We start from the raw sequence: 18242 nt of genomic DNA, 5'->3' as shown, positions 1-18242 counted from the left end.
GGAGCCGAGTCGAGCGGAGCCGAGCGGAGGCGAATGGAGCCGAGCGGAGCCGAACGGAGCCGAGCCGAGTCGAGCGGAGCCGAGCCGAGTCGAGCGGAGCCGAGCGGAGGCGAATGGAGGCGAACGGAGCGAGCGGCTCCGAGTTGAGCCGAGCCGAGCTGCGCCGAAGAGGCGAATCCAGCCGAGTCTAGCGGAGAACAGCCCGAGTGTAGGCGAGGAGCCGAGCGGGGCCGAACCGAGCCGAGCTCCGCCGAGCGCAGCATCCCGAGCAGGGCGGGCCGCCGGGGCGGGCTCGGGTGGAGTCGGGGCTCTCTGAGGCTCCCCGTCCTGTCCCGCTCTCTACCCCTCCTTCTTCCTCCCCGTATTCCTCTTCTTTCTCTCTTTCCCCCATTTCCCGCTCTCCCCAAAGCCGACCCCTTTCTCTCCCTTTTCGGCCTCCCCTCTCGTCCCCCCCTCCATCCTTCCTTCCTCCTCCCCGTATTCCTGTTCTTTGTCCGCAGACCCTCTCCCCTCCTCTCCCTCGCAAACCCGACACCCCGCGCCCCCCCCCCCCCACTCCTTCCTGCTCTGTCCCTATCCCGCTCCTCCGTTCTATTCCTCTTCTCTCCCTCCTCTGTGCACCATCCCTCTTCCCCGCTCCCGGCCTTTCCCTTGCCCTCCCGCTTTCCTCCACAGCCCGACCTCCCTCCCTACCCTTTCTCATGCCCTGCTAGCCCTCTTCTCTTCCCGTCGCCCCGTTCCTTCTTTCCCCGCAGCCGCGGGGCCGGGGGCGCCGGAGAATAAAGCCCAGAGGGCCGGAGCCCGGCGCCCCTGGGCCCTTGCGGGAGTCCCCGCACGGGGCCGGAGGCTCTCGGCGGATCCCCCCGTGCCGGTCAAACCCCGCCCGGCCCCGCCGGACCTGCGGCTTTGCCGGCATCGCGCTGAGAGCGGCCCCCGCTCTGTGCCGTGCCGTCCGTGCCGCGTCCCCGCCGTCTCTGCCGCTCCCTCTCTCTGCCCCTCGCCCGTGACAGCGAGGCTGGGCAGGAGCTTCGACCCTTCTGGGGGCTGCCCCCTTTTCTTGTTGCGGCAGAGTCCCTTTCGGGGGGGATGTACATGTGGAAAGGGATGGAAGCAAGTGCTGGGCTGCTGTCCAGGGCAGTTAAGACTCTTTCTGTGCCTTCTTTGGGGGCCAGGAAAAAGGGGTGAAGACTCGGGGCTCTGGTGTCATTTGGGGCACCCTAAGGTCCCTAGGAGAGGGAGGCACGCTGCGGCGGAGGAGCAGGTGGGTGGCGAATGAGGGGGGTCATGCCGGGTGCCGTCCCCCCGAGGGGGCTGTGTAGAATACTACATCCTGTCAAGTGCTTCGTTTTTATAGGTATTGGTAAAAATAGGAATTTGTCTCTAAATTCATTTGGAAAGAAAGCCAGAGCAGCCCCAGGTGTGAACTGTGAGGATAAGGAGGGGCCGGCTCCTGCCGGCAGCTGTTTTAGGGGCTTTGCCTCAGCTGATTTTACAGGGAGCTGCTGGAGAAGAGGAGTTTATGGGTGGCTCCTGGGGCTGTCCTTGGAAGGACGGTGACAGCTTCGGACAGGGTCTGGGGGATCACCTGGATACGCACTTGGATACCTGGAGCATTGCTCAGAGGAGGTGCCGAGGGACAAACCTTTGTGCCAGGTAGCGGCAGCCAAACAGGTGAGCCCATGTGCATTTGTAGCGGGGACATTTCTCCTTTCCCTTTTAAATTTCATCTTGCCAATCCCTCCCCGGTGCTCCCAGAAAAAAAAAAAAAAAAAAAAAAAAAAAAAAAAAAAAAGTATTTTGAGTAGGAAAGAAATTCAAATTGAGGGTAGCGACTTGTCTTCCATTATTGACCGTGTCTGAACTGGTGGGGGATCCCCTTTCACGTGTGGTTTTGAGGGTATTGATTGAAGGAAAACCTGCCTTTTCCAGGATGTTAGGGGTATCCCAGGGGTGTCAGGGAATCGACAATACACAGCCCATTGTTCTATTTGTAGTTCACCTCTGCTTCTTATATAATTTTTCTGCTGACAAATCTTATGCTTAGCTCGAATCGCAGTTCTGCTGTTTCTGAGGCCTGCCTTTTGCAGCTTTCCCAAAACCCTCTGGTTTGAAAGATTCCCACAACTTGAGGGATTTCATTTGAGGACAAGCCCTTCTTTTCTGCTCTTACAGGGGCTGAAACTGAAGGGGAGAACACATTTATTTGCCCTTGTTGAAGTGAGGCGAGCACCTGAGTGTGGCGTCAGTTCCGGGGGTTGAATTGAAGGAGGCTGCAGCTCTCGCAGCGTTTGAAGGGTTGGGATCGGGCTGTGCCGCTGCATTGGAGGGCGCTTCTTGTGCCCCTGGCCCGGCAGCCAAGGCTGTGGCGCGGGAAGCTGCTGGCGTTGCCCGGGGAGCTGCCGAGGTGGAAGGGGACCTGGGCGCGGCCGGGCTGGCGCGGGACTGCCGGAGCCGCGCCGGAGCGAGGCGTGCGGAGCCGAGGGGAGCTTTGCCGGGCCGGCGGGCGGGAGAGGCGGCGCGGGCGCTGCGCCGGTGCCGGCCGGTGCCGGCCGCTCCGTCCGCTCCGGGCGCGGGGCTCGGGCGCCGCCGGGGCCCCCTGGGCCCGGTGCCGGCCCCGCCGGGCAGGGGGAGCGGGCGGGGGGCTCCCGGCGCGGCGCCGCCTCTGCCTGCCGCAGGAGCCGCTTTCCTGCCGGGAGCCGCGCTCCGCCCGGTGCCGGCAGCGCGGCTTTTCATTTTCCGAAGGTCCTTGGTTGTAGCGCTTTGGAGGTGGTTCTTAGGAATTGATTGTATCGTTTTCTTTTGTTCGTGCTTGGTGTATGCTAAGGGACATGGTGTACTTCTTGAATGTTATGGTTCTTGGTTCAGGTGCTGATGGCAAGGATTTATTTGGATTGAGTTTTGTTGTTGGATTTCATTTTTGTGGAATTTGGTGGATTTTTTTTGTTTTGATTTGTTTTGATTTTTTTGGTTGGGTTTTTAAATAATATTTTTATATTATAAAAAGATAATTTAAAATTATATATTTTAAGGTTTACAATGTTTTTTTATGGGTCGTGGCATGAAGTAGCGGTTAGGTTTTTAATTGGATTGTGGTGGCTTTTATTAGCGTGAGTATGTAGTGTTCGTTTTGGTGGGTTTGAGGCAGTGTCCTGTAGTTCATTAGTGAGGTTTTTGTAATATTGGTCATTGCATTATTGTTGATTGTATTATAGAGGTTTTATTCATTTGGTATGTTTGATTGTCGTGTATGTTTTGTTGTTGCAGAGAATCTGGGAGATATTGTTTATGGTTCCATTTATCTTTTGGCTTGGTGTTTATTTCCAGGTGGTATTTTAGTTTTGATGATGGTTTGAGGCATTATGGGTTTATTGAGTTAGGAATCATTTTTTTGTTGTTGTTAATTGAAGTTTTTTTTTTTTTTTTTTTTTTTTTTTTTTTTTTTTTTGTAGTTTGATGTATTTGGTTGCTGGTTTTTATTCGTTTTATTTTTGGGAACATGGTTGTTTATATGGTGGATTTTTTTCGGTAGTTATTTTATTTGGGTGGTGATTTTTTTGTTTCTTAGTGGTTTAGATTTTTTTATATCGGTAATTGGTTTGGTGGTTTTTTAAGTTTATTTTATAGCGTATTGGGTTCTCTTTATGAGTTAGTGTTGAGGTAGAGTTTTTTTTTTTTGTTTTTTTTTTTTTTTAGTAACGTTCAGGGTCTGTTGTAGGGTTTGGAGTTTAGTAAGTTAGTTGGATTTTTTTTTTTTTTTTAGTGGTTTTTGTGATTTGCTGTGTGGGATTGTATAGGGTTTTTTTTTCATTTTTGTTTAATTTTTGTGATGTGATAAGAATTGTTAGTGAAAAGAGTGTAGTGTGGGTTTTTTTTGCTGGTAGTTGGTTGGCTGGTGGAGCCATTCTAATATTTTTGGACGGTATGGGTGGGAATTTGTTGCTGTTTGTATTGGCATTTTAGTTTTAGGTATTGGATCTTAAATGCAAAATTATAACTATAACTATCATGTAAGAAAACAAATCTAGAAATATAAAAATGGGAATATAAAACTTCCATTTTAAATATAAATAGAATACATATAAATAGAACATGTAACATAAATAATATTATCTATCACCGTAAGATGTTCTAATGTTTGATATAGAGTATTTTATACTCTATAGAGTATTTTAGAGTATGTTTATATAAGTACATATGAATATAGATTATACATATAAATCAAATCCATAGAAAATATCAATCTAGAAATGTATAATTAATATATGTAGATAGATATAAAATACAAAATCATAGAAATTGATACAATACATAATGGATATGATACTGTATATGTCTTATTATACCACATGACATGTCATATATTTTATATATCTAAATATAGTACATCAATATACTGTAATATAATATGTAAGAAACTATAAATGTAAATATCAAAAGCATAAATAGAAAAATATTCAAATATAGTTTAAAATAAAGGGGTTTTTAAAATTTTCTATTTGGTAGTAGGCAGGGCTTTTATTATAAAAATTAAAAATAGAAATAAAATAAATTAGAAAGGGCTTCTTTGGTTTTTATTTGGTTAGAGGCAGGGTTTTTATTTTAAAAAATATGAATATACATTTTATTTTGATATAATTCTAAAAATAGAAATAGATAATCAATGTATAAAGATAGATAAAAAATATAAAGTGTAAATAAAAATAAGTGATAGGAAGATATAGAATATAAATAACACCATCCATCAATCTACATTTACAATGCAAATTTCAATAGAAATGCGAAAAACATAGATAAATTTAAACACAGTTTAGAAGAAAGGGTTTTTTTTTTAGGTTTTGACTTGGGTAGAGGCAGGGGTTTTATTATAAACAATATAAACCTTTTAGAAATATCAATCTAAATATAGAAATATGTAATCAATATATTAAGACATGCATAAAAATATAAAATAAAATAAACTTTAAGTAATATGAATGAATGTAAGAAATTATAAAATTATCATTATACATCAGTATACATTTTAAATCAAAATGTGAATATAAATATAAAAAATATAAAAATAATATAGATTGAAATATAGCTTAAAAGAAAAGATTTTTTATTTTGGTTCTTATTGGGTTAGAGGCAGGGTTTTTTTGTTTTTTTTTTTGTCGGTGTTTTTCGGTTTCGTGCGGGATGTTTAGGGGCATTTATTGCAGAGGATGTTTTGAAGGGGGTCGCGCCTGTTCTTCTTTGCGCGCCTTCCCCGCCTGCAGCCCCAGGGCGGGCGGCAGTGCCGCCGCCTTGTGGCCAGAGTGCAGTACTGCAGCCCTCGCCCGAGGTCCTCCCGCGGCCGCCACCTTGGGAGTGGGTTGTCGCGGACTCGCTTGACCTTCCCAATATGGCGGCAAAAAAAGGCGGGAAAAAGGAGGACCTCGGTCTGTCTACTGCACTGCCTGCACGGCACCCTGACGCCGGCGCCGTCCCGCGGGATTTTTTTCGCTTTTACCCGTGTCGTGGCCACGGACTGTGAGCTCAGCGGCTGCGCGGGCGGTCAGGTTTTGAGCGGGCGCCGACAGGCATCGGCAAAAACGCCTCTCCCTTCCGAGGGCCTCACGCGGCCGCCATCTTGAAAGTGTCGCGGCGGCCGGGACACTCTTGACCTTCTCAATATGGCGGATAGAAAAAAAAAAAAAAAAAAAAAAAAGCGCGGGAAAATCGTGGTCCGCGTGCTGCACTGCCCGCGCGCCACGCAGGGGCCGCCCCGCCGGGATTTCCCGCGGCCTTGCCAGTACTGCGGACACGGGCTGTTGCCGCACTTGCGCCGCGGGCGGGTGGGTTTCAGGCAGCATTTTTCTTTTAAATAAGAGATCGTTAATATTAATATCATAGAGCTAGAATTTGGTTACAGGCAGGGCTTTTATTTTAAAGAACAGAACTATTTTTGCAATAGAAATATAGAAATGTATATTAATATATCTGGATATATAAAAAGATAAAATATAAATAAATAGAAGTCATAGGAAGAAGATATTTAATATAGAATCGAAATAACATCATGCATCAATATACATGATAAATGGGAATGTGAAAAGTATAAATATGAAAGATAGTTCTAGAGAGTTTAAAAGAAAAGGATTTTGGAGGGGTTTTATTGGGTTAGAGGCAGTGTGTTTTAGTTTGTGTGCGGGTGGTTTCGGGCCATTTATTTTTCAGGATTTTTCCAAGGGGATCGCCCCTGTTCTTTTCTGCCTCCCTTCCCTCCGGGCGAGCGGCAGCCCCCGGCTGTGGCCGGCGGCGGTGCTGCCGCCTTGTGGACAGAGAGCGGTACTGCAGCCCCCCCCAGCCAGCGCCCTGCCCCTCGCCGCTGGGTGCCGGCTGAGGGGGGAAGGACGGCTGCCGAGCGTGGGAAGGGCGAGGCGCGGGAGGGAGCGAGCGGCAAGCGGGGCGGTGTCTGTAAATAGAGGGGAGGGGTGAAGGAGATTCGGGAGAGCAAAGGGACCCGATGACCGAGAAGAAGGGCAGCGGCGAGGGCGGCCCGGCGGGGCCGCTTTCGGCGGGCGGCGGAGGCGCGGTCGCAGCGCTCACGGGCCGGGGGCGGCGGGCGGGGGGCGAGCGGCGTCGGAACAGGGCTGCACTCCCCTTTCCCGATCCCCGCGCGCGTCCCTCTCTAGACGCTGGAAGCGACCGCGTGCCGGAAAATGCCGCCGGGGCGGCGCGCAGGCGGCGGAGCGGGGCCCCGGCTTTCCCCGCCCCTCCTGCCGCCATCTTTGGAAGGTCAAGCGAGCCGTCCCCGTCCCGCCGCGTCGCTGTCTCGTCCCGCCGCGTTCCCGCCGCCTCCCCGTGCTTCCCCGCCGTCTCCACTCTGACACGATCCGCCCCCGTCCCGGACCCCCTCCGCTGCAGGGAAATGCAGGAGAACGCGAAAGCATCGGGGCAGAGCAGCCGCTGGAGGTGCCCGAGCCGTCTCCCCCTTGCCCGCAGGGCCGGAGTTGCCCACCGCCGGCAGCTGACAGCTACGCTGACAGCACGGGCGGCTCCGGCACACGCTTTGCCTCGCTGTGTTCCGGTGCCGTGCTGCTGCGGGAGGACGGGGCCAGCGCTCCAAAGGCCAGAGCAGAGCGCTGGCGAATGGGAGGCGAGGAAGGCTTGGGCTAAGGATGGATTGCAACCGGGCTGCCTGTAAGTGCGCAGAGAGACCTTTGTCATCCACGCTGCCAAAAGGAGCACCTGGTACACCCTATAGGCGTGCCTTGTGTTTCACGTGTTTTCATTTCCTGTTTGTGTCATCCCAAAAAGCAGGGACGGAGCAAATGGGACTGGTTCCCACTGTTGCTGGGTGAAGGCTTTTTACAGGCTGCTGTATTGATGTCATCTTTTTTTCACCCCAAGTTTGGCTTTTCCCATGCTTTTCCCGTAGCTGCTGCATTGGGTGTCCCCAGGAGGGCTGGGTTCCTCAGCAGGGGTCTTAGGAGTTGCTATGGATTCTGATTTTTCTGAAGCTGTATGGAAGCGTGCTAGCGAATCAGCTCTTTTCTCTCCTGAAAAGCTTTCCATCTATGTCCACCCGTGCGTCTCTGTGTTTTAATCACGTAGCCGGACGCGCTGAGGTTCTTACTTTCTAAGCCAAAAGCTGAAGCAGATGACCGTTTGCTTTGTGTGTGTGAGGAGTGGCATTTGTGCTGGAGAGCTGCGGTTGGGAACAAAAGATGGACTAAAGGTGCTCTGGGGACGGGCACGGGAGGAAACGCACAGAAAGGCAAGGCAGTGATGATTGCGGAGGAGAAATGAGAGGTGGTTGCTTCCGATCCGTGGGGACTTTCCTTGGGAGTGATCGATCAGAGAGCGTATGGAAGTAGAGAGCATCTTCTGGCTGCTTCTGTTCTGTAAACTTCTCCCTGGCTTCACAGGTCCGTGCTGGAGAGTGGGAGAAGGGTCCCTGCTGGCTGCCGTGTCCTGGGTGGGCACAGAGCTCTGACCTCGGCCAGATGGGCTGGTGAGTATTGAATCAATCCCTGCCTCCTCGTGAGCAAGTTGTTTGAAGGAGTTTGAGGCAGGGACGGCTTTTAGCCGGCTGCAGTTCGGTTTCTTTCTCACAGGTTTCCGGGTGTTTTGATCCTGACGTCGCCAAAGCCTCAGGTTTGCTGAATTGGGGCTCCTACCTGTGTGACCCGTGAAATGTCCCGGAAGCTGATCGATGTCTTCCTGCTCCCGCTGTGTTCATTTGGGCTGTGCTTCAGGCTTCTCTCCCTGGGCCCTTGCCGTTGCCGTATCTCTTGGATGCCGTGCAGAACGGAATCAGGCAGCCAAGCCTCAGGTTCACCTTCTCCCTCACCCTCTGCGCTGCTCGTGTGGCACAGCAGATCCTGAAGCCAGGTACTGGGACGTGCTGCGTGTGTCACTGCTGGGGTGAAAAGCAGAGCCCTGGGGAGTGTCGATCCCCTCACCTGCTCTGTGCTCGTGCGCTCTTGCCTGAGCTTTTCCTCCTGGGCAAGAGAAGGGGAGGGTGGGCAGCAATGGGAATGCGCCTCAGAGCAAAGGCCTTCTGCAGTTGCCGGGCTGTTCTCCCAGCTCGGAGCGCTGCACGCTCACTGACTGCAGCTTCCAGGAATTGTCGTCCGTGCTTGTGGATTGGGAGCGCTGTCCTCCTCCACCATGCCAACCTTTTCTCTTTACAGAGGAGCACGTGTACATAAGGGTAAAGAGATTCCTTCTGTCACACCGGTATTTGGACCTGAGGAAGGTACCAGGTTTTCTCCAGCTTTTCTACAGTTTTGATTTTGAGGTAAGAGTCCCATTTTAGGTACCCAGTAATTCTTCAGAAATGTATTAGAAACAGCCGCAAAAATACAATGAAACCTCATTCTCCCACGGGTAGTTAATTAGAAGCGTCTTTCTTATGTTTCATGTAGGAATTCAAAATGTTATTTCTGTGAGGTTTTTGTTGTCTTCTTAATACTAGCGCACAAGGAGTTGTGCTGTGTATGCTCTGTGAGCACAAGAAAAGAATGTTCTGCCCCGGCTAGCTACAATTCCTCTTTGAGTTTAGGCTAGTAACTTTGAGTTCAACTGAAGTATTTTAGAAACAGCAACTTCTAAAATTCCATTTCCACTGCATGTTTGGGCTGCAGACTGACTGTTCCCAATGGATGTTAGCGATTAAATTTGATAGGAATGGAAAATTGAGAAGTCCAGAAGAAGCTGTGGTAATTCCTGAGCTGGCACTCAGAGGGAACCGGGGTTTTGTGCTCTTAGGAGCATGTATCCTTTGGAAATGTCTGAATGTCTGACGGTGGTATTTTTCTTTATGGCTTCCAGTACAAAACAGCACGAGTGGATCCTCAGATTTCTTGGGGAAGGGCTGCGTGACAAACATTGCTGTGAGCTCTATGTCTACCAGAGGATTTTCCGGGTCATTCTTTCCTTTCTCAGCAGTCCTTTGTGTGACCAGGGCTCCCAGGTAAGAATTTAAAAAGAACAGTTCCCAAATACCCCAAACCACAAAAGCTTGTATGGCCTCAAGATCTCAAGTACAAAACAGAAAGGAGCAGCTGATTCTGCCTTGGTCCTCTTGAAAATCTGTTCCTTGTTGGTTTTGTGGATGTGTGGAGGGGGAAATAATTTAGGTTGTGTCTAAACCGGTCCCATCCTTATCCCCTGAAACTGGGACCGGTTCCTGCCATCGTGGAGCCTCACGTGGGTGCCGTGGTTTTGCTCCTGCAGTCGGGGTCTTTTCTTTTTGGGGTCTCTATTCCCCAGCCAGCACGTTTGTCACCTGCACAGTGCTTCGGCAGGAGGGAAACTCGCCTGCCGGGAGCTCTCAGGTTTGGGAGCATCCACCCTGAGGATTTCAGGTATCAAAACCTCGGACAAAAAGAGAAAATTGTCTTGCTACCTGAATACTTCTTGTAAGAGCAGCACCTGTGGTGTGAAGCGTTGAAGGGAGAATGTCTTTCCTTCTCTGGAGTTGCTGAGAACAGGCGGTGTTCATTTTAGCTGGAAGTTGATCGGGTACCAGCCAAATTGCTCATTTTATTTTAGATAATCAGATCTTGGCTGTAAAAGAACAAGTTGCATTTTCTGTTTCAGAGTCCTATTCTGGAGATACGACAGTGTGCTGCTGCCCGTGTCACCTCTAGAGCTGCCCATGAGCCGATAGAGGATCACAGCCTCCTCTCGTGGGTCCTGCACGGCTTAGAGAAAAGGTAACCAGCCAAGTACGGGAGACGTGGGGACAATTTCCTGTCCACGGCTGAAGAATGACGTGGCTGAGGATGAAAGCAAGGGGGACAGACCTGGAGACGGGGGCACCGAGGGCTGCACTGGCAGAACTTGCTGAACGCTGAGGTGTCCCTTGTGTTTTTGAGAAGAGAATCAAGAGGCTTTCAGGTGGTGGTGGGAGGGACGATGGTGGGGGGGCTGTGTGATTTGGGAATCACTTCCTTGACAAAGCAAAAGGACACCTTGTGCTGGTGTCTTTAGCTTTGAAATTTCAAGCAGCCTCAGTTCCCATCCTGTCACAGGACCTGCTGCACAGGAAGTGGCACAGTAATGGATTTGAGCTGTCTAGAACGTTACTTCTCCTCCCCTTGCCTCTCCCTGACAAAAAAAATCTCTTCTGCAAGCACAGAGTGCCCTGACAGGTTCAGGCAAGTGCACCAAAAGTGCCCTAGAATATGGTCCCCCGTAGGAGATGGACCAGCTGCTGGTGAGGATCTGCCTTTCAAATGTGGTTTTCTTTTCTTTTTTTTCTTTTTGTTCTGTTTCATTTTGTTTTTCAGGTTTCTGGAGAACCAGGTGATAAATAAAATGATTTCCTTACTCCATCCTTTGTGGCTAATAAATTTAGGAGACAAGAGAGAAAACAGGAATCGATCCCAGATGCTGCTGTTGAGATGGGTATATGATCTACCTGTATATAGATATATGCGTATCTCTGTACATCTGTGTAGTGCTAATAATGGGAGTTTTTATGATACGTTGCTTTACTGTCTTCTATTTTTAATAAAGTGCGATTTTAAGTTATTAGGTATAACATTTTATTCTGCTTATTGGCTAAAGTAACATTTTCTTGTATTTTATTGGTATCAAGTCATGTTAATCATTAATTGGTAAGAGTTTATAATGAATTATTAAGGTGTGAATATTGTTCATTAAGGTACGTCTTTTTTTTACTGTAGGTATTTTCATGTGTTCGTATGGGTTTTTATGTTAATGATTTTGGGTTTTTGTGTTATGAATATATTAGTATTTTATTAGGGTTTTTTTGGTTAGTTTACTTGTTTGGTGTGTAGATCACTCCTGTTAAGTATGTTTATCTATATATGTTTTAAAATGTAAGTTATAAATCTACTTGTTAAGGATTTTTGTAGAGTTCTATGTAAAAATTTAAATCGGTAGGGGAGATAAAAAGCAGTAATTATTAATAAGATGAGTATTTTAGTTTTTAATAATGATTTAAGTTATTCAGCGATGTTTTAATTTTTGAAAATATTATTTAGTTATTTTTTATGTGTGATTGATTAATTTAAAAAAAAAATTAGTAATGTTTTTGTAAATTGATTTCTTGTGATTTCATCAATTTATATATTTTTAAAAATGTTTTCTATTTATGATTGTGTGTGAATAATAAAAAATGAACAGTTGTTTTATTTTGTAAGGTAGTATGTTTAAAGATGTTCATATTTGGCAGTAATTTATTTAACGTTATACATGTGTTATTGTTTGATTTGGTTGGTTAATAAGTAAGTTCATTTGATGTGCTTCAAGTGTGAGTTGTAGTTATTTTAGGTGTTAAAAGAGATGTAGAACTAATAGAATTAGGTTGTTAAAAGGTTGTACGATTTTGATCCTGAGAAGTAAATTTGTGTTGGAGTGATTGGGTATTTTTAGGTGGGTGTTCTTTTTTTGGGTTTTTTTTTTGTTTTTTTTTTTTTTTTTTTTTTTTTTTTTTTTTTTTTTTTTTTTTTTTTTTTTGTGTTTTGTTTTGTTTTTTTTTTTATATGTATTATTGTTATGTTTGGTCTTAGTGGGTTAATTGTTTTAAATTGTAGGTTTGCTGTTTTGAGGTAACTTCTTTGTGGTTTGGTGTGGTTTGGGGGTTGTTTTGTAACTAAATATTGTACAAGTATTTGTTTGTAATGATTTGAGTAATTTTACTTTTGGTGGTTTACCTGTAATTTGGGGTATGAGTGTATAAATGTTATTTGAAGAGTTTATGTTACGTGTAAGATTTTGATTTGCAATTTAGTGTTTGTAAAGGATAAGGTTAGTTGTGAGGAGGTATACAAACGAGCTACGTAGAAAAGAGATTTTTCGGGTTGGTGACTGATAAACAGAGCGTATTTGGACGTGGGGTTTTAGTGTTACTTGTTTGTTCTGTTTTGGTTGTGGAACTATTTCTTTCGGGGTTGGGTTTTTTTGTTTTTTTTTTCTTTGGTGTGTTTTAAATAAGGCTTGACACAGTGAGTAGGACTCTTGTGTGATTTTTTTTTTTTTTTTTTTTTTTTTTAATTGTGGAAACATAAGTATAACGTGTTCTGTAGGTTATGAAATTGACGGGACTACATTATTGGCTACTTACTAAATCTTGTAGTTGTGAGTAGGTTTTTGTAACTCTGATTTTGAAATCCAAGAAGAAAAGTGAGGAGACGAAGGAGGTAGAGAAGTTATCTCCTTCTAGGACAGAAAGGGTTTAGCGCAGAAACTGCTGGGTCTAATGTGGCGCGGGGGTTTCCGTGCGCCGGCCGGGCCGGGCGCGGGGCTCGGCGGCAGGAGAGCGGCGAGCTGTGCGCGTGCGCGGGAGGCGCGCTGCCGCGGGGAGCCGAGCGGAGCCGAGCGGAGCCGAGCGGAGCGAGCGGCTCCGAGTTGAGCCGAGCCGAGGTGCGCCGAAGAGGCGAATCCAGCCGAGTCTAGCGGAGAACAGCCCGAGTGTAGGCGAGGAGCCGAGCGGGGCCGAACCGAGCCGAGCTCCGCCGAGCGCAGCATCCCGAGCAGGGCGGGCCGCCGGGGCGGGCTCGGGTGGAGTCGGGGCTCTCTGAGGCTCCCCGTCCTGTCCCGCTCTCTACCCCTCCTTCTTCCTCCCCGTATTCCTCTTCTTTCTCTCTTTCCCCCATTTCCCGCTCTCCCCAAAGCCGACCCCTTTCTCTCCCTTTTCGGCCTCCCCTCTCGTCCCCCCCTCCATCCTTCCTTCCTCCTCCCCGTATTCCTGTTCTTTGTCCGCAGACCCTCTCCCCTCCTCTCCCTCGCAAACCCGACACCCCGCGCCCCCCCCCCCCCACTCCTTCCTGCTCTGTCCCTATCCCGCTCCTCCGTTCTATTCCTCTTCTCTCCCTCCTCTGTGCACCATCCCTCTTCCCCGCTCCCGGCCTTTCCCTTGCCCTCCCGCTTTCCTCCACAGCCCGACCTCCCTCCCTACCCTTTCTCATGCCCTGCTAGCCCTCTTCTCTTCCCGTCGCCCCGTTCCTTCTTTCCCCGCAGCCGCGGGGCCGGGGCGCCGGAGAATAAAGCCCAGAGGGCCGGAGCCCGGCGCCCCTGGGCCCTTGCGGGAGTCCCCGCACGGGGCCGGAGGCTCTCGGCGGATCCCCCCGTGCCGGTCAAACCCCGCCCGGCCCCGCCGGACCTGCGGCTTTGCCGGCATCGCGCTGAGAGCGGCCCCCGCTCTGTGCCGTGCCGTCCGTGCCGCGTCCCCGCCGTCTCTGCCGCTCCCTCTCTCTGCCCCTCGCCCGTGACAGCGAGGCTGGGCAGGAGCTTCGACCCTTCTGGGGGCTGCCCCCTTTTCTTGTTGCGGCAGAGTCCCTTTCGGGGGGAATGTACATGTGGAAAGGGATGGAAGCAAGTGCTGGGCTGCTGTCCAGGGCAGTTAAGACTCGTTCTGTGCCTTCTTTGGGGGCCAGGAAAAAGGGGTGAAGACTCGGGGCTCTGGTGTCATTTGGGGCACCCTAAGGTCCCTAGGAGAGGGAGGCACGCTGCGGCGGAGGAGCAGGTGGGTGGCGAATGAGGGGGGGTCATGCCGGGTGCCGTCCCCCCGAGGGACCCAAAGCTGCCCCAAAATGCACAGGAAGGGGGGTGTGTAGAATACTACTAAATCCTGGCAAATGTTTCGTTTTTATAGGTATTGGTAAAAATAGGAAAGTATTGCTAAATTCATTTGGAAAGAAACCCTCTCTCTATCCACTCATTTGTATCCAGGAATGTAGGAAACTCTGACTGGGCATGGGTAGTAGTTTTGAAAATAATGCCATAACGTTTTGATCTAGGAATGAACCAAGCAAGTGCCCTGAAACCATCAGAACAGCTGCAGGGGCTGAAGGGAATAGAAAGGGCGCTCTGGCACCTTTTGCCTCCATTCTCTGCCAGTCCCCAAAACGTGTCGCAGTCCCGTAAGAGGCGTTTGTCATCCAGACTGCCAAAATGAAGACCTGTAAAATCCTAGCTCTGCCTTTTGTTTAACGTGTTTTTACTTCATATTTATGTCATCACAGAAAGCAAGGAAAGGAGAAATGTGACTGGTTCCCACTATTGCTGTGTGCAGGCATTTTGAAAGGCTGGTGTACTTATGTTCTCTTTTTCCACTCCAAGCTTGACTTTTCCCCTCCTTTTTCGAGGTCTGCTGCTTTGGGTGTCCCAAGGAGGGCTGGGTTCCTCAGCAGGGGTCTTAGGAGCTGGTGCTGATTCTGCTTTTTCTGAAGGTGTATCAAAGTGTGCTTCCAAAATGACTATTTTCTCCACTGGAAAGCTTTCCCTCAATGACCATCAATGCATGTGCGTGTTTTAATCGTCTAATCAGACGGACTAAGAAAAGCCAACACCCCTAGTGGATTTCTGCTTGGTGTGTGTCTGTGAGAAGTGGGCTGTGTGCTGGACAGGGAGAGGCGCTGGCAACAGCTCCAGGTGTGAGCTGTGAGGATGATGAGGGGTCAGAGCAGCCCCAGGTGTGAGCTGTGAGGATGATGAGGGCTCAGAGCAGCCCCAGGTGTGAGCTGTGAGGATGATGAGGGGGCGGCTCCTGCCGGCGGCTGTTTTAGGGGGTTTGCCTCAGCTCACTCTTGCATGGAGCTGTTGGAGAAGAGGAGTCTGGGGGGGGGCTCCCGGCGTTGTCTCATGGAAGGACGGTGAGAGCTTCAGACAGGGTCTGGGGGATCGCTTGGATACCTGGAGCATTGCTCAAAGGAGGTGCCGAGGGACAAACCTTTGTGCCGGGAAACAGCAGCCAAACAGGTGAGACGGTGTGCCTTTGTAGCGGGGACTTTTCTCCTTTCCCTTTTAAATTTCGGTTTGCCAATCCCTCCCCATTGCTCCCCGAAAAAAAAAAAAAAACCCACCAAAAAACGCCAAAACCAAACAAAACAAAAAAAAAAACAAACAAAAAAAAAAAAACAACCCAAACAAACTAGGGTTTATTAAGACAAAAGAAATTCAAAATGAGGGAAGCAACTTCTCTTCCATTATTGCCTGTGTTTGAACTGGGTGGGATTCCCGTGCACTCGTGGTTTTGAGGGTCTTGATTGAAGGAAAACATGCCTTTTCCAGGGTGTTAGGGGTATCCCGGGGTGGCAGCGAATCCCTGTGTTCTATTTCAAATAGAAGGGGAAAAATATTGTTGTTGTATGCTGGGTTTTGACTTGAGGGTAGCCCCCCCCCCCATTTTCATCATCCTGAGGTTTAAATGGAGGGGGTAGTTGGTAGGGGACCTGTTGTCCGTCCTTGTAAAGGGTTTGGATTGCGGTAAAAATCCCCCTTTTACCATCATTTGAGGAAAGTCCTTTCTTTTCTGCTCTTATAGGGGCTGAAACTGAAGGGGAGAACACATTTATTTGCCCTTGTTGAAGTGAGGCGAGCACCTGAGTGTGGAGTAAGTTCCGGGGGTTGAATTGAAGGAAGCTGCAGCTCTCGCAGCGTTTGAAGGGTTGGAATCGGGCTGTGCCGCTGCATTGGAGGGCGCTTCTTGTGCCCCTGGCCCGGCAGCCAAGGCTGTGGCGCGGGAGCTGCTGGCGTTGCCTGGGGAGCTGCCGAGGTGGAAGGGGACTTGGGCGCGGCGGGGCTGGCGCGGGACTGCCGGAGCCGCGCCGGAGCGAGGCGTGCGGAGCCGAGGGGAGCTTTGCCGGGCCGGCGGGCGGGAGAGGCGGCGCGGGCGCTGCGCCGGTGCCGGCCGGTGCCGGCCGCTCCGGGCGCGGGGCTCGGGCGCGGCCGGGGCCCCCTGCAGCCCTCAGGAGCCGCCGGAGGAGCCGCTTTCTTACCGGAAGCTGCGTTCCGCCCGGTGCCGGGAGCGCGGCTTTTAATTTTCCAAAGTTCCTTGATGTTGTGACTTTGAGGTGGTTTTTAGGAATTGATTGTATCGTTTTATTTTGTTCGTAATTGATGTATGATAACGGACATGGTGTACTTCTTGAATGTTATGGTTCTTGTTTCAGGTGCTGATGGCAAGGGTTTTTTGGGATTGAGTTTTGTTGAATATTTTTTGTTGTGGAATTTGCTAGTTTTTTTTGTTTTCATTTTTTTTTTACTATGTAGTAATATTTTTATGCTATAAAAATATAATTAAAACAGTAAAATTTTAAGAGGATCTGTTGTTTAAGGTCTACAAAAGTCTATATGGGTCATACCATGAAGTAGAGGGTAGGTTTATAATTCTGCTGGAGTGGGTTTTTTAAGTGTGAGTATGTAGTGTTCGTTGTGATGGGTTTTAGGTACTGTCCTGTAGTTAATCAGTGAGGTATTTATAATATTGGAAATTGCATTATTATTTATAGTATAATAGAGGTTTTATTCATTTAGTTTGTTTGACTGTCGTGTATGTTTTGTTTGTTGTTGCAGAGAATCTGTGAAATACTGATTATGGTAACAGGTTTCTTTGGTGTTCTTGATTGTAGCTGAGCAAGGGGCCACAGTCGGTGACTCTAGGAAACTGCCAGCGGGCGAGGCGGCCTTCCTCGGCACCAGACGTGGATTCTCGTCCCCGGACGTCCGAGAGATAAGTCGAGGGCCGGGACCCTGAGAGGGGATGGAAGCGAGGCGCTGGGAGGGCTTTTGGAGGCAGCTTTGGAGATGGGGGTGGCCCTTTAGGCCACATAAAGGAAAAGCCTCACAGTGCTGAAGTGCTCAGGGCAGAGCAGTGCCGGTGCACGGTGTGTCACTTGTCTGTCGTGCCTTCTGTGTCTTTTGCCTTAGTCCTTTGAGGGGCTTATCGGAAGCCCGGGCGTCCATCTTTGCATCTCTCATCTCTGTGTTCCTCGGCCCTGTGCCGATTCCTTCTTACCTTTGGCTCGGGAGCCCGGACAGGCCTTGGAGTAGCATCCGGTCAGATGTCTTTTGAGGTCTTGTTCTGGGCTGTTCTCGACAGCTGTGATTTGTGACAATTGTGACGGCAAGGATGCGTTCTAGCAGATTAGGACTCGTAGCGATGCGGAGATCCGTAGAGCATTCTGACGCTAGGATTCTCGGGCATCCTTCTCTGCCTTGCTTGGAATAGGTCATTCAGTTAGCATCTTGTTCCTGCAGGGTTCTCTGCGCCTTAGAGGCTCGCCATCAGTCTCAGCTAGGTCATCTCATTCTGCAGTCTCTGGCTCCCTGAGGGCATTCTTCTCGCTCAGAGCTTTCTCCCCCTGTTGTGTCCCCTTGTTTGTCTTGTTCTGTGTCACGGGTGTCTGGGTATTTGGTCTGGAGCTGCTCTGCCCTGCTGCATAGCGTGGTGTAGGTCTAGAATGGGGCGTGTCCTGGGGCCTGGAAATTTGTAATGTGGGGTGTATTTGGACTCTAGATGGGATCTGTAGATTGATGAAGGCTATCTGGAGCTGTTAAGTTATCCTGCAGTGCTCTGACTTTTGTCCTCACGTTCTTTCAGATGCAGCCAGATGGAATCCGTGGCAGAGGGCCCCGTCCCGGGTGAGGGGGGTCCCGCGAGAAGGTCAGTCACCGTTTGTCTTTGCAGGGGGAGTATAAATGGTGCCTCTGTATTACAGCTATTTTCTTTGTTGTTATTTTTAGGAACTAAAGCCGGATACTAGCGGTCAAGGTAAGTGGGCAAGGTGAGCAGTGAGCGGTGGCAGGCAGCAGTTGTTCTTGCTCCGGTCTCAATTCCCGGTGCAGCTCTTAGGCTCCGTTCTTGTTTGCGTGCTCTAGGCGGTCCGCTCGTATTACGCCGAGACCCCCCTCAGCAACGGGGCCGCAGACCCCCGCTTGGTCACTCTCGTGGGAATTTGGGAAGCAGCGCACGGATCTGTGATGAAGCCTTGATCTTTGACATTTGAAGGTGTCACCCGGGG

At 49.2% G+C, this 18242-nt stretch overlaps 1 protein-coding gene and 1 long non-coding RNA gene across 11 annotated transcripts; one reads left to right on the top strand and one right to left on the bottom strand.

The window, feature by feature from the left end:
- The first annotated feature begins 960 nt into the window (after positions 1 to 960).
- LOC128788454 (uncharacterized) lies at positions 961 to 12197 on the top strand. 10 transcript variants are annotated; one of them, XR_008431094.1, is made up of 8 exons: positions 5524 to 5813; positions 7890 to 7975; positions 8079 to 8118; positions 8220 to 8355; positions 8658 to 8764; positions 9298 to 9439; positions 10069 to 10184; positions 10503 to 12197. XR_008431094.1 is itself a non-coding variant. In XM_053943504.1 (6 exons), exons 1-5 carry the CDS (start codon positions 6485 to 6487, stop codon positions 8755 to 8757), a joined length of 999 nt encoding a protein of 332 aa, XP_053799479.1. In that variant the 5' UTR covers positions 5822 to 6484; the 3' UTR covers positions 8758 to 8764; positions 8942 to 9291. The 10 variants fall into 10 exon arrangements, 2 of the variants coding, with proteins under 2 accessions (XP_053799479.1, XP_053799477.1); XR_008431093.1 differs by lacking the exon at positions 5524 to 5813 and adding an exon at positions 5822 to 7161 and having other exon boundaries at positions 8060 to 8118; positions 8220 to 8296; XR_008431092.1 differs by lacking the exon at positions 5524 to 5813 and adding an exon at positions 5841 to 7161 and having other exon boundaries at positions 8060 to 8118; positions 10761 to 12197.
- Positions 12198 to 15360: 3163 nt separating this feature from the next.
- LOC128788569 (uncharacterized) lies at positions 15361 to 17278 on the bottom strand. The gene is made up of 2 exons (XR_008431128.1): positions 17237 to 17278; positions 15361 to 15551 (listed from the first exon to the last, which is right to left on the bottom strand). It is a non-coding gene; the product is annotated as an uncharacterized LOC128788569 (long non-coding RNA).
- Between the last annotated feature and the right edge of the window lie 964 nt (positions 17279 to 18242).

This window comes from Vidua chalybeata, chromosome 5 (genome assembly GCF_026979565.1).
Source record: "Vidua chalybeata isolate OUT-0048 chromosome 5, bVidCha1 merged haplotype, whole genome shotgun sequence".
In the NCBI taxonomy this organism is placed as follows: domain Eukaryota; kingdom Metazoa; phylum Chordata; class Aves; order Passeriformes; family Viduidae; genus Vidua; species Vidua chalybeata.
This window is presented reverse-complemented; position numbering and strand designations above follow the sequence as displayed.